We start from the raw sequence: 27,769 nt of genomic DNA on the forward strand, positions 1-27,769 counted from the left end.
GTCGGGTGTCCAAGCCCCGGAAGTCGAAGTCTGCGTGGCTTTCGACGGATGATTCGAGGGGTGACTCTCCGTGTCATCGTCGGAAGTCTCGTGGGTCTCCTTCTAGGAGTCGGTCTCGCCACTCCTCAGCCTCTTCGAGGCATTCTCGGAAGCGCCGACACTGGTCGTCTTCCAGGTCCTCTTCGGAGGGCTCTGCCCGGCACGTCGCTTACCCCTCCAGCCGTGCGACGCCAGAGGAATGGGCTTCCTTCGGGAAGAAGATGCTGGCGATTCTTGAGTCGCAGCGTACTCAGCCGTCCGCGTCCCCGAGTGGGGTCGGTCGTGTGAGGTCGAGAGACACCGCTCGCAAGAGTGGTCGGCACGAGTCACGGGAGAGGTCCCGTTCGGACAAGGGGACTCGTTCTCGACGTACCCGTTCCAGGTCCCGGTCCTCGACGCGTTCGAGACCGTGTGCACCTGTGAGGTCTTCGAAGAAGGCATCGACGTCTGTGGCGTCGAGGGCGTCGACAGGCTTTCTCGAGGCTCTGGCTCCGAGGAAGTCGTCGATGCCGTCGACGCTCAGGTCGTCGAGGGACACGCTCGGGGCTCCGGCCTCGAGGGCTGTGTCGACGCCGCCGATTCTGGAGGCGCTGCATCTGACGTCGACGCCGATTTCCTCGACGTCGACGCCGATTTCCTCGACGCCGATGCCGGTTCTCTCGACGCTGGCGCCGATTCGCTCGACGCCATCGACGCCTTTCGTGTCTGAGGTACCCCAGGGCACGGGTGGACCCCCTAGGAAGGCTCTGGTTAAGAGCAAGCACTCTCGAGTGCCTTCTTTTCGCCACCTGGACTATATTTCAGAGGCGGATGAGGATTCTGATGGCCTGGTTCCTAGTCAGGTTCCGGATGAAATTGTCTCGGGCCATAGTCAGTTTGACGAGTTGAGACAGTCACTGCATGATGCCAGTGGACTGGACACCTCTCCGGAGGTGGAGTTTTGTAGGCCTGAGCCTGGCTCTCATGCTGATTCCTCGTACCGGCGCCTTATGGCTAGGGTTTCTGAGTACTTGGGATGGTCTGCTCCCCCAGGGGAGTTTGTGCAGGATGATCTGACAGACATCCTTGATGTTGGTCCCCCAACTGACCCGGTTCTGCCGTTCCATATGGCTTTACAGAGAAGGGTGGCGGCGGCTTGGACTGCTCCGGAGAGTCTCCCGGCGGTGGGCAGATCCTTGTCGCGAAAATACCGTCCAGCCAGTGGCGACCCCTGCTACTTGACCAGGCACCCCACTCCGGAGAGTTTGGTGGTGCAGGCGGCCACGGCCCCGGCGAAGCAGGCGTCGTACCCTACCATCCCTCCTGATAGGGACGACAAACGTTTTGATGGCTGGGCGAAGAAAGTGTTTTCTTCTGCTGGTATGGCGCTTCAGGCGGCCAACTCCATTTGTGCCTTGTCACGTTTCACGCACACTCTGTGGAACTGTGTTGCGTTAGCGGCTGAACATGTTCCCGAAGGGGACGAACGGGATGGTTTCCTTGCTATGGTCCAGGATGGTAAGGATGCCATGTGTGAGTCCGTTCAGTCGGGTTTGGACTTAGCTGAATGCGTCAGTAGGTCCATGGCGGCAAGCACCGTGATACGCAGGTTTGCGTGGTTGCGGAAGTCGGGGTTTGCTCCTGATGTGCAGTCCCGGCTCCTCAACATGCCCTTTGACGGTGAACACCTTTTTGGCAGCAAGGCTGACGAGAGCCTTGAGAGGTTGCAGACCTCAAAAGCTGCAGCAAAGTCGTTGGGCGCTGCAGTTCGCCAACCTTTTCGTCGTAGGGGACAGCAGTGGAGGGGTGGTTCCTTTCGCTATTACTCATCCTTCAGTAAAGCGAGAGGAGCTGGCAGTCAAAGAGGCCAACGCAGGGGTACCAGAGGTGGACGACAGGATACCCGTGGTGCCAAGGCCGCTCGGGCAGTTGCCTCTTTGCCCTCAGGTAACGCCGCAGCCGCTCCCACTCTGTCGTGAGGCCATGTCCCATGGTTCGCCGGTTGGGGGAAGGCTGGCGCAGCATCTTGTAGTGTGGCAAGCCATTACTTCAGATGTGTGGGTTCTGGAGATCATAACCCACGGCTACTGTCTTCCTTTTCGGCACAGGCCTCGCGACAATCCACCGGGGAACCTCTCTTTGCAGAGTCTGGATCCGCTCCTTGCGCAGGAAATTCAAGCCCTGCTGGAGAAAGGCGCCATAGAACTGGTGCCTGTAGCGGAGAGGAACAAGGGATGGTATTCCCCTTATTTTTTGATTTCGAAGAAAGACGGGGGATTGAGACCCATCATGGACTTGCGCGGTTTGAACAAACTCCTCAGAAAGGACAAGTTCAAGATGGTTACTCTCTCTCAAGTCCTCCAGGCCCTTCAGCTTCAGGACTGGTTGGTGTCACTCGACCTCAAGGATGCTTACTTCCATGTGCCGATCCATCCCAAGCACAAGAAGTACCTGAGGTTCGCGGTTGGCGACTCGCACTTTCAGTTTCGGGTCCTGCCGTTCGGATTGACCTCCGCCCCGAGGGTTTTCACCAAGCTCATGGTGGTGGTGGCAGCGCATCTCAGGCAAGGGGGGATTCACGTCTACCCCTACCTGGACGATTGGTTGATCAGGGGGAGCTCTCCCGAGCAAGTCCTGGATCATCTATCGGTCACCTGTCGCTCCCTTCACAGGCTGGGCTTCTCCCTCAATTTAAAGAAGTCCCATTTGACGCCAACGCAGCGGCTCCAGTACATCGGAGCAGTGCTCGACACTTCCCTGGGGCAGTGTTTTCCTCCCCAGGTGAGGGCTCTTCACATTCAGCAGATGGTGCACAAGTTTCAGCATGCCCAGACGCTCCCAGCGTTCGAGTTCTTGAGGTTGCTCGGCCTCATGGCATCCTGCATTCTTCTGGTGCCAGAGGCTCGCCTGCGGATGAGATCTTTGCAGTGGGCACTCAAGACGCAATGGTCGCAGTCCTCCGGCAAGATGTCGGACTCGATTCAGGTGCCGTCCTCGGTCGCCCGGGACCTTCTGTGGTGGGCCGTCGAAGGCAACTTGATGAAGGGGGGCTCCATTTTGGCTTCCCTGGCCGGAGGTGACGATCCTGACGGATGCATCCCTCACGGGATGGGGAGCTCATGCCAACGGGCTGACAGTCAGCAGTCGTTGGTCTCCGTCGGAGTCCAGACTCCATATCAATCTGTTGGAGCTGAGGGCCGTCAGGCTAGCCCTGAAGGCTTTTCTGCCGTCTGTGCGAGGGAAGAATGTCCTGATCCTGACGGACAACACAGTGGCCATGCACTACCTCAACAAAAAGGGGGGGGCAGGGTCACTTCCTCTGTGCAGGGAGGCGATGCAGCTCGAGTTCTGGGCCATCCAGCAGGAAGTTTCGATCTCGGCAGTTCATCTGGCCGGAGCCGAAAACGTGACGGCGGACGCTCTGAGCAGGCAGAGCGCGATCTCTCACGAGTGGGAGTTGGCTCAGGAGATTCTCCTGGAGATCTTCGCCCTTTGGGGGACCCCTCAAGTGGATCTCTTCGCCTCCAGTGTCAACCGGAAGTGCGAAAGGTTTTGCTCGCGGGAATTTCCTCCAAAAGGAGCCTTAGGAGACGCGTTCGTGGTGGAGTGGTCATTCCCGCTGCTGTACGCGTTTCCTCCAGTCCCCGTCATCCCGCAAGTGCTGCGGAGGTTACGGAAGTTCGGTTTCCGGATGATCCTCATTGCCCCGGCATGGGCTCGGAGGACGTGGTACCCGGACCTTCTCGACTTATCCATCTGCCCTCCACGTCGTCTTCCCTACCGAGACGATCTGCTCTCACGGGAGGGGGGTCAGGTTCTTCATCCAGAGGTCAGATCCCTCAACCTTCACGCTTGGCTTCTGAAAGGTTGAGGTATAAGGATTGGGACCTTCCTGAGGACGTGATGGAGGTGTTGCTTTCGGCCCGAAGGCCAGCAACAAAGTCTCTGTACCGTTGCCGTTGGCGTAAGTTCTGCGACTGGTGCAGAGTTCAGAATGTGGATCCTTTTGCATGTGACATCCCCATGGTTCTGTCCTTTTTACTTTCTTTGGCCCACAGGGGCTTGCAAGTGGGTACCGTTAAGGGTTACCTGGCGGCGCTGTCCATCTTTAAGCGCTCGTCTGAAGAGTGTTCTTACTTTAAAATCCCTTTGATTTCACAGTTCCTGAAAGGGCTCACTAATGTGTTCCCTCCGTCACCTTTCCTGGTGCCCGGTTGGGATTTGAACCTTGTTCTTAAGTTTCTTATGGGTGCTCCGTTTGAGCCTTTACATTCTTGCCCTTTGAGGCTGTTAACTCTGAAAACTGTGTTTTTAGTTGCGGTTACTTCCGCTCGCAGAGTGAGTGAGTTACAGGCACTTTCAGTTAAGCCTCCCTTCACTGTATTTCACAAGGACAGGGTTGTCCTTAGAGTTCGTCCTTCTTTTCTTCCGAAGGTAGTGACGGAATTTCATTTGGCCCAGAAGGTTGTTCTTCCGGCATTCTATCTTCCTCCGCATCCTGGTAAGGAAGAGGAGTGGCTCCATAGGCTTGATCCTAGGAGAGCTTTAAGCTTTTATGTTTCACGCATGTCCCGGGTCAGAGTGGATGATCAACTCTTTATTGGTTACGCTGGAAAGCGTTTAAGGCAAGCTGTGATGAAACAGACTTTGTCTCGCTGGATTATTTTGGCCATCTCGGAGTGCTACCGCTTGGCGGGTAAGGACCCACCGGCTGGCTTGCGGGCCCATTCTACCAGGGGTATGGCTGCGTCTACTGCCCTGCAGAGGGGTGTTCCTATTCGCAACATCTATGATGCAGCCACCTGGGCTTCAGTACATACATTTGTACGTCACTATTCCCTCGATTCCATCCGAGCACAGGATCTGGCCTTTGGCAAGGCAGTCCTTTGCTCTGCTATTTGATTGGCTATTCTAAATTTTGATTCTAAATTCTTTCCCTCCTCCTTGCTTTGGTACTGCTTTGGGAGTCTGTCATAGATATGGAATACGTCGGAGGACCCAATCCCCTCGAAGAACAAGTTACTTTCTTACCTGGTAACGTTCTTTCGATGGGATGGTCCGACGACGTATTCCATATCGCTCCCGCCCTGCCTTCCCCGCTGCAGAATTTCTTTTGCGATTGCAGCTTACGTTCCGCAAGGCTTTGTGTCTGACTGGCAGTTGACTTATGTCACACGTTCTGGGGGAAAAAACTACAACTGAGGCTATGGGCGTCGTGCATCCTACTTATCACATCGGATGAAGTCGGACGTCTGAGGAGGTCCTCGACGACGGCGCATCGACGTCATCGACGCAGGACGCAGACGCCGAAAAAAGTTTCCGAAGCAGCACAGCTGTGGTGATTACATGTCATAGATATGGAATACGTCGTCGGACCATCCCATCGAAAGAACGTTACCAGGTAAGAAAGTAACTTGTTCTTCGTGCTTGTTATGTTACCTGATGATGCTGAACGATAGTTTCATTTGAATTGCTTGATTAACAAAGGTATTTGAATTCTATTCTAAACAGTAAACCTCCTCCAAGTCAATCTCTGAAAATAACACTGAGACCAGTGCATTGGTTTCCTTTTCAAACTATAACAAGACCTTTTTTTCTGTGGAGTTGTAGTAATCTACTACTAGACAAAGGGTTTTTTCCAAGTTGCCTACAAGTTTAGAGGTGCAGGTTTATAGTTTTTTTTTTTTTGGGGGTGCTTTCAATGGGTGGATAACCCGTATAATTCGCTTTCTGTGTTACGTTACCTTGGAAACCTCCAGAATTTGAGCAAATATGTCAAATTGTAAAAGAGCAGTTTTAAGTTATTTTGCCTGCACTGTTTTTTGAACATGGTATTAGAATATTACTTTTCCAATTGTCAGACCAGGACATCAAGTTCGAGTATATGTATGATGAGATCTGAATAAAAAGGGAACACATGGCTGATCATCTCATACGAAACACAGGACTATTTACACTCTCTGATATTTAATGCCCTACGTCAAGTGTTGGCAGTACCCCCATTCCTGCATTATCCACATTCTGCATACGGTAATTGAGTACAACCGCAAGTTAAAATGCTCAACTAGACCCATGGCAGGCGGGCGACGCCCATCCACAATTGTTTGTGTTTTGATTTATGATGGTTGTGGTTTTGATGTTTCCAGGGCCAGAAAGGAGAGCCTTCATTGACTAGATGGACTACATCTGCCTAACCTGGGCCTAGTTGAGAGCTCTGCCAGAATGCAAAGCAAAGGTGGGGACTGTATGAAACATGAGATGCTAAAACAGTTTTCCATTAATGGAACATGATGGATGTTCTGACCATCTGCACTAGGTTGGTAATGGAACAGAGTGACATCAAATCATTGGTAAACAGACTATTGATGACCCCAGATCCCTTGGGACTATGATAGAGGAATATCGGGGGAAATGACTCTCATAGAAAAAGTAATAATCTGAATGATGCAAATGTAGTTCTAGGAGATCTGAGTGAATTGGTTCTGGCTGCCGAGAGAGAGAATGAGAAAGGTGACTCTCAGTTAAAGACACACCTTAGTGAGACATCTTCCTCTAAGGGAAATTTGGCAGAAGTAATAAATGCAAGTGGTAGTGTCACTGAAATAACTGCGTCCCAGGGGTTAAATAGGCGCACCAGATGCAAAAGAAGGAATAGGAGATCTACCCGAAAAAGGGGGGCCATGGAGAAGGTTAAATAACATAAGAGTGTTAAAAGGAATACCTTGGCTCTAGCCCCTACAACTCCATTAGATTCCGAATGTGTAGAAGTGGGAAACCGCTTTGAAATTATTGAATGTCAGCGGAAGTTGGATGAGGGAAAAACAGCGGCAATTAAAGTGAGGGGTTTAGATAACTGGTTGAGGGGTAATGAACAGACCATAGACAAAATGGTATTAGGTGATGAAGTATCATTGGGAAACAACTTTAAATATGTTAATATCCCCATTAATGAAAAGGTTATGTATCTTCTAGTAAGGAGAGGGGGATATATACTAAGGAGATGGAACGATTGGCAATGCATGGTAATCCTAAAGCTAGAATGAGTGGGGAAAAGTATAAAGATCATTGAAAAAGCTACAACTGATGAAACACCTTTTTTAAATAGGGCTTGAATATTGAATAAATTGTCACTTATCCATCCCACAGCTCCAAAATATTAATTCAGGGGACATTGATTCTATCATTCTGCCCAAAATTGGGAGTTGGGAAAATTAGGTAATCATACAATTTAGATCTGCAGTTTTTGTAGATCTAATACAGGAATACTCTAATGGTGTATGGGGTAACAACTATGAGATTGTGATATGCCATTCCTTAACTCACCAAGATCTGAAGGATAAAAACATGGAATCGGGTGCAACCTCAATAATAAGTACAGAGTCGGGATGTAACTGAAGGGAAGTGCGATTCTTGGAGGGTAATATACCGATTGTAAACTGAGATGAGGCATGTAATAAAGAAATCACCCTACTATCTTGGAATAGTAGGGGCTTTAATTCCCTACTCCACATGGATGGTATTCAACTGTTGTTGGACAGCGACATATTTGCCCTCCAAGAAACCTGGGTTTGTGGGTGCTACTGGAAGGATATAATATATGGAATAAAGCAGCCACTAAAGGGGGAAAAGGGTCGACCGATTGGAGGCCTGTGTATTGGGGTGAAAAACACATCTCTTACAGACCGTATGAGAAGTATGGGAATTCCCCTTTTGTTATATGTTAAGTTATCGATAAGGGAAGGCTATTGGACAAATTACTTCTCATTAACATTTACTTACATCCAGGGGGGGAAAAACATGTTGGAGATAGGCGACATTATAAAACATTGAGGGATGGTTTTTGGAATCCCCGGACTCTGAAATTTGTATAGTAGGGGACTTCAATGCCTACTGTGATACTGCTAAAAAGGAGATGGATAGGTGTTGAGAACTGTGGGATGATTCACTCATCATTGTGGAAATACAGTGGAAATACAGGATCACTGTTTGGTTGAGGGGGAAAATCACCAAACTTCACAGGGAACTCGATGGTTGAAATTTGTTGTCTAATTAGGGGTTAAATTATCTGGAACCTAATAAAGGGACAGGTACTAGGGAAACCTGGACAAATGGGAAGGTTGGGTACCGACTTGATTACGTGCTTGTAAAGAAAATATTAAGTAATTCCAGTATCTCTTTAGAACATGTATCTACCCCTCTGAGTGATCATACAGCCCGAAGGGGAAAATGTATTAATGGTCAAAAAATACAGAATTGGGATGTAGGAAAGGTGATGAATATACAATTTATGGCAGGAGGAAACAGGAACATGTGGTCTGATAAAACCTTAGCTACATTTAACAGACTGTTTGACCAACTTATCATTGACGGTCAGAATAGTGCCCTCAATGGTTTCAATACGATCACTAATTTGTTTGGTTTGATACATAAAACAAATGGTAAAATGATCTTGAAAAACAAATATAGTAAAAACCCTACTCACAAATGTGATCAATTGATTCAGGAGAGGAAAAAGGAAATGAAGCGGGACATTAAGAAACTTAAGGCGTTATGTGACTTAGATGACAGAGAGGAGTAAGAGATCCAGCAATATCATGACACACTGTAAAAATTGGCTCAAAGATTACAAATGCAATACTAATAACGCTAATAGGAGGTGCATATATAAAATATGTAAAACCCACAACTCAAAAAAAATGTGGTACTTATATCGCCAATTTTTGATGGAGGACAACAATAGAGAAAATAATGACGCGGGACAGGATGTATGGATGCACTATATTGCAAATCTCTTCTTCAACATAAGTCACATCTCCGTTATTCCCAAGTTATCTCAAAAATGAAATCCTCGAGAGCCCCGGGCCCGGGTGTGCTGGCTAATATTATCAAACAAAACCCTAGAAAATGGGCAGTGCTTTTTCTCCAACTATTCTCTGGTATATGGGGAAAAGGGTATTATTCCAGATAGTTGGAGGAAAGCCATAGTCCTCCCTATTTTTAAAAAAGGGGACAGAAAATTACCCGATAATTATCGATTGCTAGCTATAGCCGATAGCAGCTGCACGATTTTCTGTTCTCTGTAAGTGGGCACTCTGAACAACTGGATAAAGGAGAAGGGTCTCCTTTCTGCTCAACAAATAGGCTTTAGAAAAGATCACAGGACCCTGGACAATTTGACCATGTTGAATCATATCATTGCTGACACAAAGGATAAAGGGGAAACACTATATGTGTGCTTCATAGACTATTCGAAAACTTTTGATTGTGTCAACAGAGACGTATTGTGGGAAAAACTGAGGGGGAAAAATGTGCCCAAGAATCCTCCACTTTGTGAAAGAAATGTATAGGGATACCACGGTGCCTATTTGTCTGGGTAAAGGAGGGATGCAATCGCCTGTGATTAGTACAAATACCGACCTTAAGCAGGGATGTGTGACATCGCCATTACTGTACAATCTGTACGTATCAGATATGTGGGACAGTTTTATTACTATAAATGGCTCCACCCCCCCCCCAAGTGGGGGGTAAAGTAATATGCAGTCTTATGTACCCAGATGATACCATTCTAATGGATAAAACACCTGTAGGATTACAAAGGTTGCTGGATGGACTGTACTTTTATTCAGAGGCAAATAATCGAAATATCAACATCAACAAGACTAAGATTATGGTATTTGGAGTATCAAAGAAAGAGAAAAGAAAATTGACCTCTAGATGTCAAATCAATTCCGTTACCTTGGAGGTGGTTGATGCTTACCCATATTTGGGGATACCTATTTTGAGCAATCCTAGTATAAATTTCTTCCAAGAGATGGTAGATACTAAAATATTAAAGAAGTGGAATGTTCTATGGAAATATATGTCCAGTAAAGGATGCCATTCCATGGAAGGCTCCTTGAGGTATACAAGAGTTGCATTACACCTGGTATTCTGTATGCCTTGGAAACAGTGGAGGGTAAATATCTGAGTAAATTAGGTAAACTTGAAGGGAAACGTTGGGGACCTGTTCTAGGACTACCTAACGGTGTGCCAATAGAGGCAATAAGATGTGAGCTGGGGCTTGTTTCCCTCTCGACTCTGTGGAAAATAGGATGCTGTAAATTGTATTTTAGAATAATGCTGGGGGAGGGGGAGGAAGGAAATCTACTTAACCTAATAGGAAAACATAGAAGTGAAGGCAGGTTTAAGAATACTTATATATTACGTTTACAAAACACAGTATTGTCCTTCCTTGATGATTTAGGTTTGAAGGTGTCTATGGCGAAAGAAGATGCTATCTGTATTTTTAAAAGTCTAAAGAAAAAAGCAACTATCTGGGATTTGTGTGAAAATCAAACTTATCTCCACACAAAGATACAATACGCCGCTTATGCTCTTCAGGGTCTTAAACCTGCCACCCCAAGAGAATACTTATTAAATACAGGCAGTAGGGCAATGATAAGATTCATCTTGCAATTACGTATGAATACCCTACTTTGTAATGAATTCACTGGTGCTTGGACTAATATCCCCCCGAGTAGAAAGATTATGTAGGCACTGTAAAATAGAGGTGGAAACTGTAAGGCATAACCTTACCATGTGTACTAAATTAAAGGAATGGTATTACAAAGGGTATGGAAATCTGGTTGGGGATTTTCAAATGATTGAATCAGATCAATTTTGGTCAGTTATCTATGAAGGGGAGATAAAGGTTTTTATTGGGGCAGCTTTTTATATTTGGAGAAGAACCATCTGTTAGTGAATTACCTGAAACTGTTTTTATAACGTGCCTTTCTTTCAATGACTCGATTTTAATTGGAAGAAATTGATTGTATTTTGTTCTTATTTTCTTCTTTATGACAGCGGTATTAAGGATTGATATGTTATTGTTTTTGTGATTTGATTATAGTGTATAAGCTTTTAATTAACCAATTTGCACTTTAAACTATTTTTTTTTAAATAATTAAATAAAGCGTCTGTCCAAGGTCTGCCACAAAGCAAATGTGCTTTGACTTCCAGAAACTGCCAAAGATGTAGAACAAATGTAAATGTCCACGTCTAATATAGTGCTTAGCTCTGGTGAGTAGTGTGGTTGTAAGCATTTCAAAATTCCAGCAGACCTAGGAAATGAAATATAAGGAGATCAAATAATGTTTCTGGAATAACACATTTAGTGGGAGAATATTAGGGTTGGGCTCTACATAGTAAAACAACCCAAGTATCATAACCCAGCCCTGCACAGCTCTCTCTCGGACTAAGTATTTCCCTGTCCCTTCTCTGCCTTGTAGTGATGCGTTTAACAGCCATCAGTCACAGAAAACAAAGGAGACGACACTGTATGCACTGGAACATGCATGACTGACATGGGACAGCGTTTGAGATCTGCTCGTCCTGTTTAATCTAGCTGACGATCGAGGTTTACCTTTGTCCAAGAGCCGATGCACCTGGAATAAATACCCATCCAAAGTGGTTGAGGGGAAGCAGAACATGAGTACGCCGTGCTGCATAATTAACCGAGCGGTTATAGTGGCGAGTTGGTATATTTTCTTATGCTATGTCCTCTCTATGGAAAGGGTGGGATGGCAGGAAGAGACAGTCAGTTGGAGGCCACCTCCTCTTTCTAATGCGATTCGGTGCCTTTGAAAAATGCTCTTCTCTGCTCCTTACCCACTGTGACAATGTCCTCTGCCTGACCCTTGGGGTGTGAGGTAGGGTGCACCTGGGGCCCAGCTGCTGCCACCTGCTCTGTGATACAGAGCTTGGGGGTGGTGTGGGGAGGACCTCGTGGTCACTCCCTTAGCCCTGAGTCTGGGAGCAGGGGCTCACTACATCTACCAAAATGCCTCTATCCCTTTCAGGGCTAATATCGGGCAACACTCGTAGTGATGTAGAAACCAAAAAAGGTGCAGGAAGGTTAATTGATACATGCGACTTAAGTTAGCCCAGTACCAGTGATTGATTTAGGAAGGGTAGCCAAGCTGATTAGGACTCCTCGAAGTATTGCTGCATGGGTGTGTGTGTGTGTATGCTAAGGGGAAGAATGAGTGTGTTTAATTGTCGAGACGTGACTGGAGACAACCAGTAGAAAAGGAGAGCGAATGGGAAGGTTCCTCACAAAACAGCAGACACCTGGGTGATGAGCAAGAAAGTAAGAATGGAATGAAGGACAGTAGGACAAGGTTCCCTCAACAGTGAAGGGGTTTGAAACCTAGGAAATTACTTCTGAGATCTGACACTTACCGTTGGTCCAAACTGCCTGAACTGCCAAACCGGTATAAGTGGCTGAGCCTCCTCTGGTGGAAGTTGTGGGACTTGTACTGACACTGGCTTAACAGAGCACGAATCCCAAACACTGGTGCTGCACTCATTGGCAATCATGGGTGATGACCAACCTATATGCCATCTACAAGGCTATGCAGCCACTGATCATATACGGGAAGCTGAGAGTGATGCTGTGGAGGGACCTGCAAACACTTGGGACCTTGGTTGAAAATTTTAGTTTGCTGTTTCTTCTTAAGTATTTTGAGTTGTCAATTTTTCTGTTTTTTTCTTTGAGAATTTCTTTTGCAAGTCCTTTGCAGCAGGGACTTTTATCTGAACCTGGAAAGAGAAAGAAGCATTGCCTTCTTGACTTTTGGTTGGAACTTTGAAACATCAGACTCTAAAGACCTTTGAATTAGGAGCCTTTAAATTGGTTTGAGAACCTTGTAGGGTGGGGAAGAGTAAATCAATCTTCTGTAAGAAATTATCCTTCCTTTAAGGTGCCTTTATTTTTCCCTTATTGGCAACACAAGGGCACATAAGCCTGGTCTTTATTATCCCCATGTGTGTCTTGTGACACCACGCACATGGCCTCAAGCCTCACCCTATAAGAACTGAGGTTTGGACCCTGTGCGGCAAGGCCCTTGCAGGACAAGGCTGCGGTGTTGAGCGACGCAGGGGTGCAGGAGACGCTGCCCGACTATATGTAGCACGCTTTGCTAAATCCATGCTTCTGTGCCTTTAAGAACCAAGGTTTGGACCCTGTGCGGCAAAGCCCTCGCAGGACAGGGCTGCAGTGTTGATTGAGACAGGTGTTTGGCGGCGATGTGATAGCGGCATAGGCCGTGAGTGCGGACAAACTCACCCTCACATCTGCGGGCGTCAAAGAAGGTGCGAGAGCGTTACCTTGCTACACTCCACACATCCCCCCACCCCCCTGACCTGGTGCCCCTTCTCACTCTATCCCACGCGTTGTTTCCCCGTGACCGGTCCTCGCACCACCTCCATCCCCCTCCCTGCTTACCTGCGCTCACTCGCATCTTAAGCCACGTGTGCACCCTATTACTTGGGTGGCGTTCTCTCCCTCTCAACTTAGGCTGCAGGCGATCCATTGCAATTCTTATATTAGGTTGCGTTCACTCCCCCGCAACTTTGGCTGCTTGTGCTCCAGCACAATTCTAGGCTGCGTGCTCCCCTTCATACATTAAGTTCCTTTCACTCCCTCGCAATTTAGGCTGCGTGCACTTCCGTGCAAATCTAAGCCGTGTACGCCCTCTCTTTCTTTAGGTTTGTGTGCGCTCCCTCTTACCTAGGTGGCGTGAACCCCAGTCCATTTTTAGAACACATGTGCACTCTCTACTCAGCTGCGTGCACCCCCTCCTTCCCTCTGCTGCTGTGCTCCCCGCATCCCCGGCAGGCCTTTGCCTCCCATCTTCTTAACTCCCTCCCTGATCTTTTGTGTACTGTTCTTGACGTTTTGTTCTCCACGGTTGTGGTCTTACATTGCATTGACTACCTTCTGTGCTCATTCCTTACTTCTAGGTTCCCTTAGTGATTGCTCTGTTACTTGGCGTTTTTGTTTCCCCAGGGTTGTTTGCTCACATTGTACTGCCTGCATTCCTTACTTCTAGGTTCCTTTGGTGACTGACTTTGTCTAGGCATTGATCTGATTTTCTGTCTGTGTTCTATCCTCTACGTGCCCCCCTCCTTCCGTGTCTACCCCCCGCTTGGGCTCCACGTCGCCCCCCTCTTCTCCCCCTTCCTCTGTGCACCCTCTATGGTGCTCTGTCTCACCTATCTTCTCTAACTGCTTGTCTATCGACTATCCTAGCCCTCTTATCTCTTACTAAGTCTGGCCGGAAGAAGCTCAAAAGGGACATCATGGTCTCCAACCCAGGCCTTCCTATCGCTGATACCTACACCAGTGCTTCTTCCAGAGATCCTCTTTCTCGTTCCCTCTCCAGGCCTTTGGATCCCTTATATGGTCTCTGTTCTCCTTTTTCTTCCTCGCTCATTAATGGTGGCACCCGGTGGGAGGCCCTCCTGGCCCCCTTCCACTCCATCAAGGTCATCATTAATGTTTACCTAAATGGCACCAATGTGAAAAAGGGGTGGGCACTACTTTAAAGTTCACGTTCTTTCAGTCAATTAGGTTCTAATGGCTGTTTGTAGTTTTTAATTATGGTTTTAGCCTGGAGCTGTCAGAAAAATAATGGTCCAGGACCAAAAGATTCAAGAGACAAAAAAATGATGAGGTGGAAACATCTCAACAAATCTGACGCTCTCAATTGGTTCCAAAGGGAGCAGAAAAAGGGTTTATGTATTTATTTCTACAGTTACTTTTCACTTTCATTTTTTCTTCATCAATAATATACTTTTGTTTGTTTCATGTTGCAAGTCAATTGTTATATAACAGACTCGAGTGAAACTCTTCAAAAGTGCAGGAAATGTTTAATGCACATTCCTGTAGCATTGTTAATTGAAGTGGCAAGTGCTGAGACAGAGTTCTAATACATGGTCAGTCCAGTGCCAATAAGCCAATGCCTTTCGGTGTGTCTACACCATCTTCAGGGATTTGCAATATACCCACATTTCTACAGTAAAGAAACATGTCAAAATTCATTGTCATACGAAAAAGTGTACATAGCACAGCGTGCCAATAATGTTCATATGTGATGTCACCAAGAATACAAAAAAGAAAATTGCTATCAGGAATTCTGCTGGAATTACATAGCGCACTCATATAAAAGCAATATGTAAATGTCTCTGTGTAACTGTTAGAGATAAAGCATACCTCTGTCATATGTGTGTTTCCCATCAAATGCCACATGTGATCCGTATCTATTCTAATGCCGGCTTACGTCCGTCATCCAGGTTGAAAGTGGTGCTTAAAACAATTGGGTAAATCAGTACTCTTCTTGTGTCTAAACACTATGCTCTACTATGAGTAAGTGCGCTGTAGATTCTTACCTCCAAAGTCGAGAAGGACTCTGCAGACAGCAAAACCCTGGGGACGCGCAGTTCTGCTTTTTTATGCGTTGCCATGGTGACCTAAATGGCACCGTCTTCGTCCAAGGCCCTCAGGCCAACCTCCTTCTTTTTGATAGACGCTTCCTGCGCCTTATCAACTTCCTTTATTTTCCTGCTGTTCCTTCTTTCCCCTCTCTGGCTCCTCTGTCGCCTGCATCCTCTGCCACCTCTACGACTGCGTCTGCTGCTTTTCCGGCCCGCCTGTTGCCTTCTTTCTCCGCCACCCCTCTGGCACCCACTTCCTCCTCCCTGGCTACCTTGCCTTCTCCTCCTTCCTGCTCTGCACATCCCTGGGCACCTTCAACACTTCTGGAGGGTGTACCTCTGACCTGTACCCCTCCACAGAAGTCCTTCCTAAGGGGGAAACCTGCTCCACATTGCTACTCTTGACTCTCGCTCCGCTGTCAAACACTCCTCTGACATCTGCCGTTTCCTGGAAGAACTCTATTTGGATCTACTCTGTCTGACCGAGACTTGATTCGCAGCCAGCTCTGTCACAAACTTTGACACTCTCCTTCCTGATGGCTAAAGATCCTCTCCGAAACCCAGAGCCAACCGTCCCAGTGCGGGTATAGCCTTGATCTTCCCAGAGTGGATCCCTGCTTCTATCCTTTCTATGCAGGACTCCTCCTCTTGTGAATGCCTGATCTTCAGGCTCTCTCTCTCCTGGCCTTTCTCTCACTGTGGCCACTATCTACAGGCCACCTGGCTAGGTCGCCCCCTTCTCTGAGTGAGCGGACCTCTCCTCTCTCCTGTCCTCTACCTTTCAACTTCTCCTCCTCAGAGATGTTAACATCCTCCTGGATTCATCCCCTTCTTCAGGATATTTTGCAACCTCTGCAACTCTATCTATTCTTCCCTCTGGCCTGACTCACTCTGCAGGGCACACCCTAGATGTTCTGATCTCCTCGGACCTCCAACTCTTCAACTTTCTCACCACTCCTATCTTCTGGAGTGATCACTTTATCCTTTCCTCCCACCTCTGTTTCTACCCCTCAGGCCAAGCCGACTCCAGCACTGCCACCTACCTTCTCGGTCATCCGACCCATGAAGCGTGTGTCAGCTCAGGCTTTTGCCGCTACCTTCTCTCCTCCTTCTGCACCTTTGCCTGACTCACACCCTGACACAGCCCTATCTAACCTTAATTTTTCTATCTGACACTCTTGGTGTACTTGCCCCTGTCATGACGATCCGCTTGAAGCCCAAATCCAAGTGCAACTCTTGGTATGACTCTGACTTTGTCACCCTTAAACGCAAGTGCAGGGTGGCCGAGAGCAAGTGGAGGGCATCAGGTGCACCCTCTGACAAACTGGCCTGCCTCCTGCTCCAAAGGCAATACAGACTCTGTCCTCGCCAAGAAGAGAGCTCACATCCAAAACAGCATCTCTGCTGCATCTAACAACTCGGCCGAACTCTGCAAGGAGCTGGTCAATCCTGCTGCAGTCTCTACCTCTGCGGTTCCCTCCCATCCCTCTTTACGGCCTTGGCTTCTCATTTTATCACTAAAACTCAGGACATACTTTCCACCCTCTCTTCCTCCTCCTCCTCCTCCTCCTGCTCCTCCTCCACTCCTGGCCCGCATCTGGCCATCACTCCTCCCTTCTCTTCCTTTCCCTTGTTCTCCCCTGACAATGTTTCTAGACAAGTCCAATCTATGAAAGTCTCGTCAAAACAGGTCCTGCCCTGTTCTTCCAGACCATCAAGGACCACATCGACACCCTTGCTCCAGCCTTGGCCGATTTCTGCAACCACTCCTTTGCCACTGGACCTTCCCTTCCCCCCTGCCGATCCTTCCTCTGCGGCTAACTATTGCCCAATCTCCATCCATCTTTCCTGGGCAAACACTTGGAAAATGCTGGCCATCTTCCAACTCAATCTGCACACTGAATATTTTGTTTGTCTCCGCCACCACCAGTCTGGCTTCAGAGCTGCCAAAAGCACGGAAAATGCTCTCCTGAACACCCGTGAACATCTGCTCACTAACCTTGATTATAACCTTCCTTCTGTCCTCCTTCTGTTATGTTATGTCACTGGGCTTTTATATAGCGCCTTATATGTCATTGGTATGACCTCAAAGTGCTGGTAGGTTGAACGCCCTCAGGAACCGCAGTTTGAGTCAGTAGAGAGAGAGTGTTGTATGGTGCGTGGGCGCACCGGATATGTGTGCAGCTGGCGTGGTTGTTGCGTGATAGCTGCTTCTTAGCGTTAAGTGTGGTGCTGAGGAAATCAGTTGGATGTGTTCAGTCTGGAGGATGGACACCCAGACTGAGTTCTGGCTGCGTTAGGCCTGAGGAGACGCCTAAGCTAGCCGGTATGTGCTCAGCTAGCTGTTTTTTTTTTAGGATGATGAGATGTTCGTGGGGTCATGTTAGTATGAGAACAGCTAGGCCAAATGTGTCATATCATAGCTGTGTTCTGGTTGAATGATGGTGTATAGGAGAGAGAAAGCGTAGTAGTGTGATATGGTGGCTATCAGTAAAGCACCTGCAACCAAGGCATGAGCAGGACAGGGGCGTACATAGTGGCATACGTATATAAAGCGACAGGATGGATAGGGTAACATGGGGATACAGGTACATAGCATACACATAGCATAAGTAGGAGATACATGGATATACAGGACTATATCCACTCCATCCACTCTTTCTTTACCATTCACTCCGTTCGTTCTATCGGTTCCTTCCACACCATCCACTTTTTCCATCTGTTATGTCCGTTCCATCTTTTCCATCCACTCTATCCACCCCATCCTTTCCATTCACTCCATCCGCTCAATCTACTCCATCCTTTCCACTCACTACTTCTTTTCCATCCATTCGATCCTATCCATCCACCCCATCCTTTCCATCCACCCCATCCTTTCCAATCACTCCATCCTTTCCAATCACTCCGTCCTTCTTTTCCATGCACTCCTTCCTTTCCATCCTTACCATCGGTTCCATCCTTTCCATCTTTTTCACCCACTCCATCTACTCTATCCTTCATCCACTCTATCTTTTCCTTCCATTCCATCCACTGTAAACTGTTACATCGGTTCCATCCACTCCATCGTTCTATCCACTCTCTGTTCCATCTGTTCTATCCATGCTGTCTGTTCCATTCACTCCATCCTTTCCCTCCACTCTATCCGTTCCATCCACTCTGTCGGATTCTACTCTGTCGGTTTTATCCTCTTCATCTGTTCAACTCCTTGTTTTGTTCCGTCTACTTCGTCCGTTTCATCCGCTTCGTCCGCTTCGTCCGTTTCATCCGCTTCGTCCGTTTCATCCGCTTCATCCGCTTCGTCCGTTTCATCCGCTTCGTCCGTTCCATCCGCTTCGTCCGTTTCATCCACTTCATCCTTGATCTTTCTTCTGCCTTTGATACGGTCAACCATATCATCCTGCTCAATCGCCTCTGTGATAACTGGGGTATCACTGATCAGGCCCTTGCCTGGCTGACCTCCTTTCTCACTGACCGACCGTCCCATGTCTAACTGGGGTCTTTTTTCTCTCTCTCCCTTACCCTCTCCCTCTCCACTTGTGGTGTTCCCATGGGTCTAAACTCTCTCCCTGGCTTTTCAACCAATACCTGGCACCTCTTGCCCACTGCATCGCTTCCTTCTGCTCCAACTTTGTGTATATGCAGATGACACCAGCTTTCCTTCAGGCTCCCCTCAGCTGCCTCTTCTTCTCTCATTCCAGATTGTCTGACCGCAATTCAGGAATGGTGTGCTGCCAATGATCTCTCCCTTAATGCCATTAAGATTAAGATACTCCTCACCGGAACACCAGCTGCAGCCTTTTCTCTCTCTCTCTGTCTCTGTCTCTGTCTCTGTCTCTCTCTCTCTCTCTCTCTTTCTCTCTCTCTCTCTTTCTCTCTCTCTCTGCCACCCACTCTGGGCCTTCTTCCTGCTCCTAACTGTAAGGCTAAGTACCTTGGGGTCATCTTTGACTCCACCCTCTCCTCACATCTCTGATGTCTGTATGAAGTCAACCTATCAGAGGTATTCTTCCTTTCCTCACTTTCCCCTAGAAGCTCACTGTCTCCAGAGCTCTGATCCTCTCTAGGCTGGACTACTGCTACTTTCTAAATCTTCCTTCCTCTACTCTCCAGCCTTTACAACATGTCCAGAACAGGACGGCAAGACTTGTCTTTGGCCTCAAGCCCAGGGATCGTATCTCTCCAGCTCTGACAGCTCTTCATTGGCTCCCAGTGGCAGCACGGATCAAGTTCAAGACCCTCTGCATCCTCGACGAGGCTTTCTGTGGCCTGGGACCACACTACCTCCAGATCTCTTCCTACACATCTCCCTTCTCGAGCTCTCCGCTCATCAACTTCCAACTCTGAGGGTCAGTCGCTTTTCCAAGCAGAGAGTTTGGACACATCTTCATCTTCTTCTGGGGCCTCCCTCTGGAACAGCCTCCATGCCTCTCTCAAACTTGAGCAGAACCAACTCCGGTTCTGGGAGCAACTCAAGACCTTCCTCTTCGTTTCTACTGTTCCTCTCCCCTGCTGATGTCCTGACTGCTCCACCCACTGGTCACCTGGCTACCCTCTGAACTTGGGCCCAAGATCCTGCATGTCCAGTTGCACTTCACACTGCCTATCTGCATTCCTTTAGTCCCTTCTCTCTGCACGTTGAGCCGTCCGTTGGCTGCACTTTTGAGTTACCTGCACTGAGCCACATGCTGGCTACACTTTTTCAGTTACCTGCACTTTTCCCCTTCCACCTCCCCGCACTGCGTGATCTGTATGACACAGGGCCTAATAAGATCATGTTTTGTCTTCCCTATGTTTACCTCTGCTTGTCTTGTCACACCTAGAAACACTTGTGTACAGGCACGTTGTAAATGCCATATAGCATATCATAACCAACGTGAATATTGGTTTGGTAGACTTGGAAGCGAGGCTGGGTTTACTAAGGAGCTAAAAACATTAGAAGCCGTTTAGTGTACCCTCTTTTTTTTAAATCTTTGGTTATTCAGGTTTTTCATATGCATAAAAACAAAGTATTCACGGTTATCAACACTATCATAAAAGTGGCAGTAGAAGGTAGCTACCGAAAGTTCGACCAACATGTCCTTCCCTTCAAGGTACAATATACTGGCCTTTCCCGCCTCGCCCCTAGTGTACCCCTTTGAAAGAAGGGCATTATGAATCATTGTCCTATGAAATGTACCCTCCTGCGTGTGGTAGAGTGGATTCTTCTGCATGTAGTCCTTTTAGGGCTCCTGCACATGAGGTATAATGCATGTCGGGAAATGTAGTACTCTGGGTTTTGTTTCCTCTCCGAGGCACATTGTATTATGGGTTTTGTTGTTCCTTGGGGCCATTGCTCTAAGGTATGCACAATGCACGTTGGGCAAGTCTGAGTGAGGCAGAGTGTAGTCATGTGGGGCCTTTGTAGCGAGGCAAGGGGCATGTACTCTGGAATTTGGGAGATTATTGTCCTTTGAGACCACTCATACATTCAAGCTTCATTCAAAAGATAGCAAGCATAAAGAACTCTCTGCAATCCTACAGATTCTTACTCCTAACTGTACCAAGGTTTCAAAAGCACTACAGAGGTGGCAGGTTTGCATTACAAACTCCGGTCTTGTAGAACACCCACCCTCCATCTCTACAATAATTGGAAAACCCATGTGTTCTGACTCGCCTAGGGACAAGTTCCCTTTTCCAGTTGTGATCTATTGCAGTTGACCCTCACTCTTTCTTCTTACTTCTACCTCCTCTTACCATCTCATGCATCCTTAACAACCATCCTGCTTCTTGTGCTTTGTGTAGAATTTATATCCTAACCATGACGAAAAATACAAGCATTTGATGTGCTTGAAAATGGTGGTATCCAAAAGAGATTGTAATGTGCAATTTCTAGCAATGCTGCCTTTTACCTAATTAGTTCAAATGACTGTTTGCTGTGACTTTTCAATTTGGCTGTCTTTTGAAATGATTTTTTTACATTAATTCTCGGAATGATATTCAATAGTGTGGTTTCTTTTTTCTATTAATTTGACAACTGAAATTAAACATGAACTCACATTCAATATTGGCTCTCTGATACTGTGATGTCTCTTTTACGTGACATGTAAGAAAAGAACAAGGGGGGTGGTGACCCGATCTCTTAATGCCACAATCAGGTCATCGGTGTGCCTACTGTCGGAAGACCAAGCCACTGACACATTAAGTCAAAGGTTGTGGGTATGTTAATAACACTCAACCTATCCAAAAGTGAAAACACAGTTGGAAAGATATTTGAAGAAACAACCACTAGATAACACAAATAATTTAATTTTTAATCATACTAAAAACTATGTAAAAATTCTTTGTTAAAAAAGAAGCAATCTTCACAAGTGTAAGAATAAACACAGAAGAAATTTAACAAAGCCAGAAAAATTCGGTATAACACACACATAAAGTATGGTGGGGTTAGTACGTGAGTCTAGTGTTGTGTAAACACTGAATGTGCAACATCAAGCTATCTTTCCAACTGTGTTTTCACTTTGGATAGGTTGAGTGTTATTAACATACCCACAACCTTTGACTTAGTGTGTCAGTGGCTTGGTCTTCCGACAGTAGGCACACCGATGACCTGATTGTGGCATTAAGAGATCGGGTCACCACCCCCCTTGTTCTTTTCTTACGTTCCTTCTGGTCCCTGAGGGTGGTGTTCCCACAAACCGGATCTTCCCGAATCCTAAAATAGACTCTTTTACATGATATCCATTTTGGAGTCAGCCATGACATGACCAAGAAATTCTGATGTAGCTAAATGGGCCTTCTAGAAATGTGAGTTACATAGATTATGTCACCAAAGTGGGGGCTCTCTGGAAAAGAGCTTTTCTAGGAGGCTGGACCGAAAAAAGTGGCATCAATGCTTTAGCACTGGTTTCTTACTAAGGTTTCAGACATCTATTTCCCATCCCGGTACCTAATTCGAATTTTTTTGCTGCACAGCAGAGGTAGTCAAACATTAGCAGAAGTAATAGCAGTGGATGCCATGGCAAGCCAGAAGTAGGACTCGACTCTGGGACGTAATGTTCACAGATCTTTATTTTCTTAGTTGGTCCGACTCCCTCACCAGCTTCAAAGAAAATGACCAACAAAAAAAAAATGTGATCCCTATTCTAAAACCCAAATGTTGAAGGAAAACTTATCACTGTCGGGATGTCTAAAAACATAAGTCCCTAGCCCAAATTCTAAACTAGCCTACTAATTTCCTAGAAAAACTAACACACATGGTTCTAGGGTTTAACAAGTAAAAAGATGATTGACTGCTTCTGATCCATATTTACTCCCACTCTGGTTTCCTTCAACAGAACGGTTCTTCAGGTCCCGGTATAATGGCTAAGTGTGCCAAGCGTAGTTCCAAAGAAAGTCTGTCTCGGGAAATTCCAGTCTTTCTCTGGCCACCTCTGAGTGCCATTTTCACTAGTCTACCCCACTCAGGGTTGTTTCATTTCCACTCTAGGACTTCACACTCCCATTGTCTCCACACCGGTTATTTCTCGTTTATCCCTGTTCCAGGGTGTCTTCTCTCTCTCTCTCTCTCTCTCGACTGTGGTTACCCTCTTGGGGTATTGGCACTCTCATCCCCTCTTGCGGCATCTTCATTCTCATCCCCTTTCATGGGGTGTATTCACTGGGAACAAGGAGTGTTTTATGTGACTCCTTTGAACTGAGCTCACATCTTCTCATCTCTTCCCCTCCAGCAGTAGTCGGGCTACCCACAGTCCCTCCTTCATCGGGGAACTTTAGGTCCCTTTCATAGGCTAGCATGGCTTGCCGTTCTTACAGCTCCTCTGGGCTCCTGGAACAGAGGGGTAAAGGCTGTTCCCTCCTCTTCCCCTCTGTGTTCAGCTGGGCTCTCTCATGTTTCCCTCTTCTGCACAGCAGGGGAGTTACAAGGCAGCCTTCCTTCCCCTGCTTCATCTCTATTGTTTTCCCCAAACCACCGAAACTAGTCCCCAGCTGTGTCATCCTAACACTGAACTGACTCTTGTTTTAGACTGTCCATTCTCCACTAGCCAACTACTGATTGGGTGAACTGTCTGGCTTCTTCATTGGTGTAATTACCATAGTGCTTGCATCATAGACCTCCCAGGGTATTTCATCCCCTATTGGTCAATTTGAAAATCGGTTCAGTCAATAAAGGGTTTGAATTAACCTTCCTACATACGGTCTTTTCTCCACCTTATCTGATTTGCTCCTACTTGGAAGGTGGTAGGTATGGCTCTCTGTGTTCTTCTTGCTCTGTTAAATAAACCTTTATTTTATTTCACCATGTCATTATGGTTTTGTAGTTTTTATTTTATTAATTTAAATTCAATTTACCCAAGGTCCTTAATGGGGAATTGAACCTGGGTCTCTTTACATGGGAGGTAACAATTCTACCCCTGTGCTATTTCAGCTGTGCTGCTAGCTGGTTGTGAGGGAGGCTGAAGCCTTTTTCCTTCAGGTGGTGTTTTTATTTCGCTGCATTTTGTCGGCTTGACCAGCTGCGTCTCCTGTCCACAGTGTGCAGTTAGGTGTCCCCCACCAGTCTCCCACCTCTCCACCGCAGGGGTTCAGAGATATGCTATTTGTTTGAGTCGAGGAAAAACCTCGATCCATCACAATGTGTACACATATGATGGTATACAGTCGTTTTGCTGCCAGGCTTTTTTTCAATGTACTTTTTACAGACAAATTGCATCGATAAAACTCATTGGGTGGGTAAAGGGATAAAAGGGGTAAGGAGATGGTTGGGATAGGGATAACCTAATAGAGAGAGGGGAGGTTTGGAGGACCCCCAATAAATTAAAATTGAGTTTTTTCGATGTCATTTTGACATAACAAAAAAAACTGACAGCAAAAGAACATACCTGATTGGGCTTTGAAGTCTAGGAAGTAGTGCTCTTGTGTCATATTAAAGAGCCATGTACTTGTGTTCTAGTTTTTAGATCTTGGTTCCATCCTCTTCCTTCAGACATGTCCCGAACCAGTTTACAGCATTGACCTGGCCCAGTGTAGCCCCATGTGTTGTGCATTCACTGCTGCTTCATTAGATATTTTATGAAAATGTGGTGATCGCTTCTGTACACAGTCCAATGAGTAATATCCTTTTTTTTTCTTCCCCCAGAGACGACTTGGAGATGCTGCAAAAAAAGCAATCAGTAAGCTTCAAGTCCGAACTATCAAGAAAGGCGACAAGGTATATTTTTCACGTTTATTTTATTTAAGGAAATAACCTTAATGGTGTTCATCTCAATGAATGCTGTCCCGAGGGGTTAAGGAATGTTCTCGCAAAGTACAAAAATAATGCAATTCTTTTTCCCTATTGATGGCCCAAAAGAAATTCTACAGGTCTTTGAGACCAAACCCACAATTTACAAAGCCAACTTCAGCAGCCATGCATCACAGCTTCAAACAGTGTAGCATGCTGACACTCCCCTTTACCTATTTCCCTTTAATTGTTTTTTTAAACAATGTTTATTTAACAAACTGTGAGCAAAGACAAATGTACATACAATACATATCATTCAGTCAAAGTCGCATACCAAAGTGAACCTCCCCAGGGTCCTGCTCGTTCATAAATCCATTCCCCAGTCAGTGATCCACCCAACATTTTCATCCCTGCAACAGGCTCACCCATTCCTCCTCCCACTTTTGCCTTCCATCACGGCTATCATCCCCCTCTTTGGAGAATTACAGCTGCGAGAAATGCCTGAGAAGCGGGGGTTTCACCACTGCGGGTGGGTGTTGCCCTGTGTAGTCCACAAATGGTTTCCATGTAGCCACATATTTCCTGTATCTCCCTTCACACAAAGCCACAATCTTTCAGCGACCATGAGGTCCCAAGGATTCCTCCCGTTTCGGGCAATGGCCAGCCCAGCAGTCAGTAATAAATGTCCTATCAGAGATGCCATTTGCCCAGATAACGAACACCCCATCACCGTAAGACGACCAACAGTTCCCTCAGTAGTTGGATCCCTGTGTCTCCTAAATTTTTGTCAAAACCTCATTCCAAAAGATTTTGGCCTTCCAACAATGCCATAACCTATGAATGAGCGATCCCGCCTAGTTGCAACCCCGGCCATCAGTTAGCCGAATATTCAGCTTTCATGTGTTGAAGTCTCTGTGGGGTAAGATACCAATGGTAGCAGACTTTGTATGCACCTTTCCTGTCAGTAGCACACCTGGATGATTTATACATCCGGTCCCAAATACACAGCCATGCGTCATCTGTTGAGACTCCCAGATCCTCTTCCCATTTACCCACGTAAGGCAGGCGAGTAATACCTTCTCCTGTATCCAGCAATTTATATAATCTTGACACTTTAGATTTGGCAGAGCCTGCATGGAGTGTGAGTTCAAGAGGGCACAGAGGTCTACTCCTATCCTTTCTAATTGATGGCCAAGGTGACTAAAAGCCCAATTGCTCATAGAGGAACTGCTCCGCTTCATTCAAAGAAAAGGCCTGTTTGCATTCATTAAAGGACAATGGGCTTCTGTCTTTGTATAGCTGATGTAAGGTTTCTAATCCCCAGCTACCCATACCCCAAATCTCGCTTTCTTGCAATATGATATGATATGGCATTTATAACGCGCCTATCATCGGGACCTTTCTGGAGACCCATGCCCTTTTATCGCCCCAAATGAGTGGAAGATCTTATTCTGCAAGGTACGCAGCTCTGCATCGAGAATTCTTACCGGTAGTGCCAGGCAGCAATATCATAGTCTGTGAACCAGGTTCATTTTAATAGCACTAATCCTGCCAAACCAGGATATCGCCCTCCCCTGCCCTGCATATAGTTAAGACTTCCGCAAGGACCCTGACGAGGAAGGAGAAATTAGACTAGTACACCCTAGACACCCTATTTGGGATCTGTACCCGCAGTTAGTGAATATCCATCCGACTCCATTATATTGAAGCAAGCGCCTCCAAGCGATTCCAATTCTCTGGGCTAATTGAAATGCTGGACAAATGCGATTTATCATAATTTATTGTGAAGACTGGAACCCCTTGGAAGGATGTTAGCTCCTGTAAAGTTCCGTCTAAGGATACATATGGGTTCAACAGAATGAAAAGAACATCCTCCCCATACAGTTAGATCTTGTATTCGCTCCACCCCAAAAGACACCCCAGTGATTCCTGCATTGTTTCTAATCTGGCAGGCAAACGGCTCCATTGTCAATGCCAACACCAGCAGAGAGAGGGTCACCCCTGCCTGGCTCCCATAGTTACAGCTAAGGTCGGGGAATCGTGCCCATTACCTTAAGTGAGCTTGGCTGCTCCCGATAATTAGCAAGTACCCAGGCAATAAAGTTGGGCCCAAGCCCAAAGGCCTAGAGCAGTCTGGATATAGCCCCAGTTCACCCTGTCGAACGTTTTGAGCGTCTAGTGCCACGAACCCCACTTCCACCCCTGTCCTGTGGTTCACTTCAATTACATCCAAGGCCCTCCTTATCTTGTCCTATATGATTCTTCCCATTATGAAACTGGTTTGATCACCATCCACAATCGAGGGGGGAAAAGACCCCCCATCAAATGTCGAGCTAAGATTTTAGAGTAGAGTTTATAATCATTATTGGTTAAAACGATGGGGCAGTAGAAATCGCTCTGGTCAGCTCCTTTCCCGGCTTAGCAATTAGGACAGTTGTAGATGTTCCTATAGTAGAAGTGATCACCCAGCCCCCCCCACCACGCCCCCAAGGCCCCGGGAACAAAGTAAACATAGCTGTCGGGTGTGGGACGAGAAGGGAATGGAATTACTTGTAAAAAAAAAAATGGGCCTGGGGCTTTGTTTTAAAGGGATTCGATCGCCCATTCCACTTCACTAGCTAAGATGTGCCACTCAAGCGACTCACTCCACTTTCTTGACGAACGTAGAACTGTAGCCTCCCATAGGTACTGTACCTGTGCCACCTCTGATAGTTTCGCCCCATGAATACCAATGAGAAATTCATTGGCAGTAATTCGAGCTTGTCTGACTCTGCCCCGTGTAACACCCCCATATCATCGTGTAATGCTATTATGTTATTACGTGTTCTCAGCTTCTCCAATTTGGAGACCAGTATGCGATTGGATTTATTCCCGTTGGCATAATAGAATTTCTTGCTTTATAACAGTGCCTGGGCATACCTGTCAGCCAGGCGTCTCCGCCCACGCCCCAGTTTCTTTGCGTGTCACCTTGTGTACCCCTAAGGAAGCCAGAGAACCAGACCCCTAATGCACCACCTCAGCTGCTGTCACTGCTCCCTCCAATTCCAATCGGACCAGCTTCCGCTCCCTTAAATAAGCTGCCAATTGACTAATGAGCTCACCCCGAATGACCACCCTCATGGCGTCCCAGACAGCTGCCAGTGTGAGACCAGAATCACACTTTTCCCGGGAATGTGTAATGGCCTCCCATTTGACTGCATAATGCTTGGTCCTTCAGTACTGTGGGTCTTCTACTAGGCGTTGCCAAGGAGAGCTTTGCAGGTGCATGATACGACAAAGTTCGTTGATCAATTTCCA

General features: G+C 46.8%; 1 protein-coding gene across 1 annotated transcript in view; it reads left to right on the plus strand.

The window, feature by feature from the left end:
• The window catches only part of RNF150 (ring finger protein 150), a 682,925-nt gene that overhangs the window by 482,382 nt on the left and 172,774 nt on the right, over positions 1-27,769 (plus strand). Inside the window, exon 3 of the mRNA XM_069631193.1 lies at positions 24,389-24,460. Within this exon, the coding sequence (XP_069487294.1) occupies positions 24,389-24,460 (72 nt within the window). The remainder of the gene's footprint in view (positions 1-24,388; positions 24,461-27,769) is intronic.

This window comes from Ambystoma mexicanum, chromosome 6q (genome assembly GCF_040938575.1).
Source record: "Ambystoma mexicanum isolate Mex_15411 chromosome 6q, UKY_AmexF1_1, whole genome shotgun sequence".
Lineage (NCBI taxonomy): Eukaryota > Metazoa > Chordata > Amphibia > Caudata > Ambystomatidae > Ambystoma > Ambystoma mexicanum.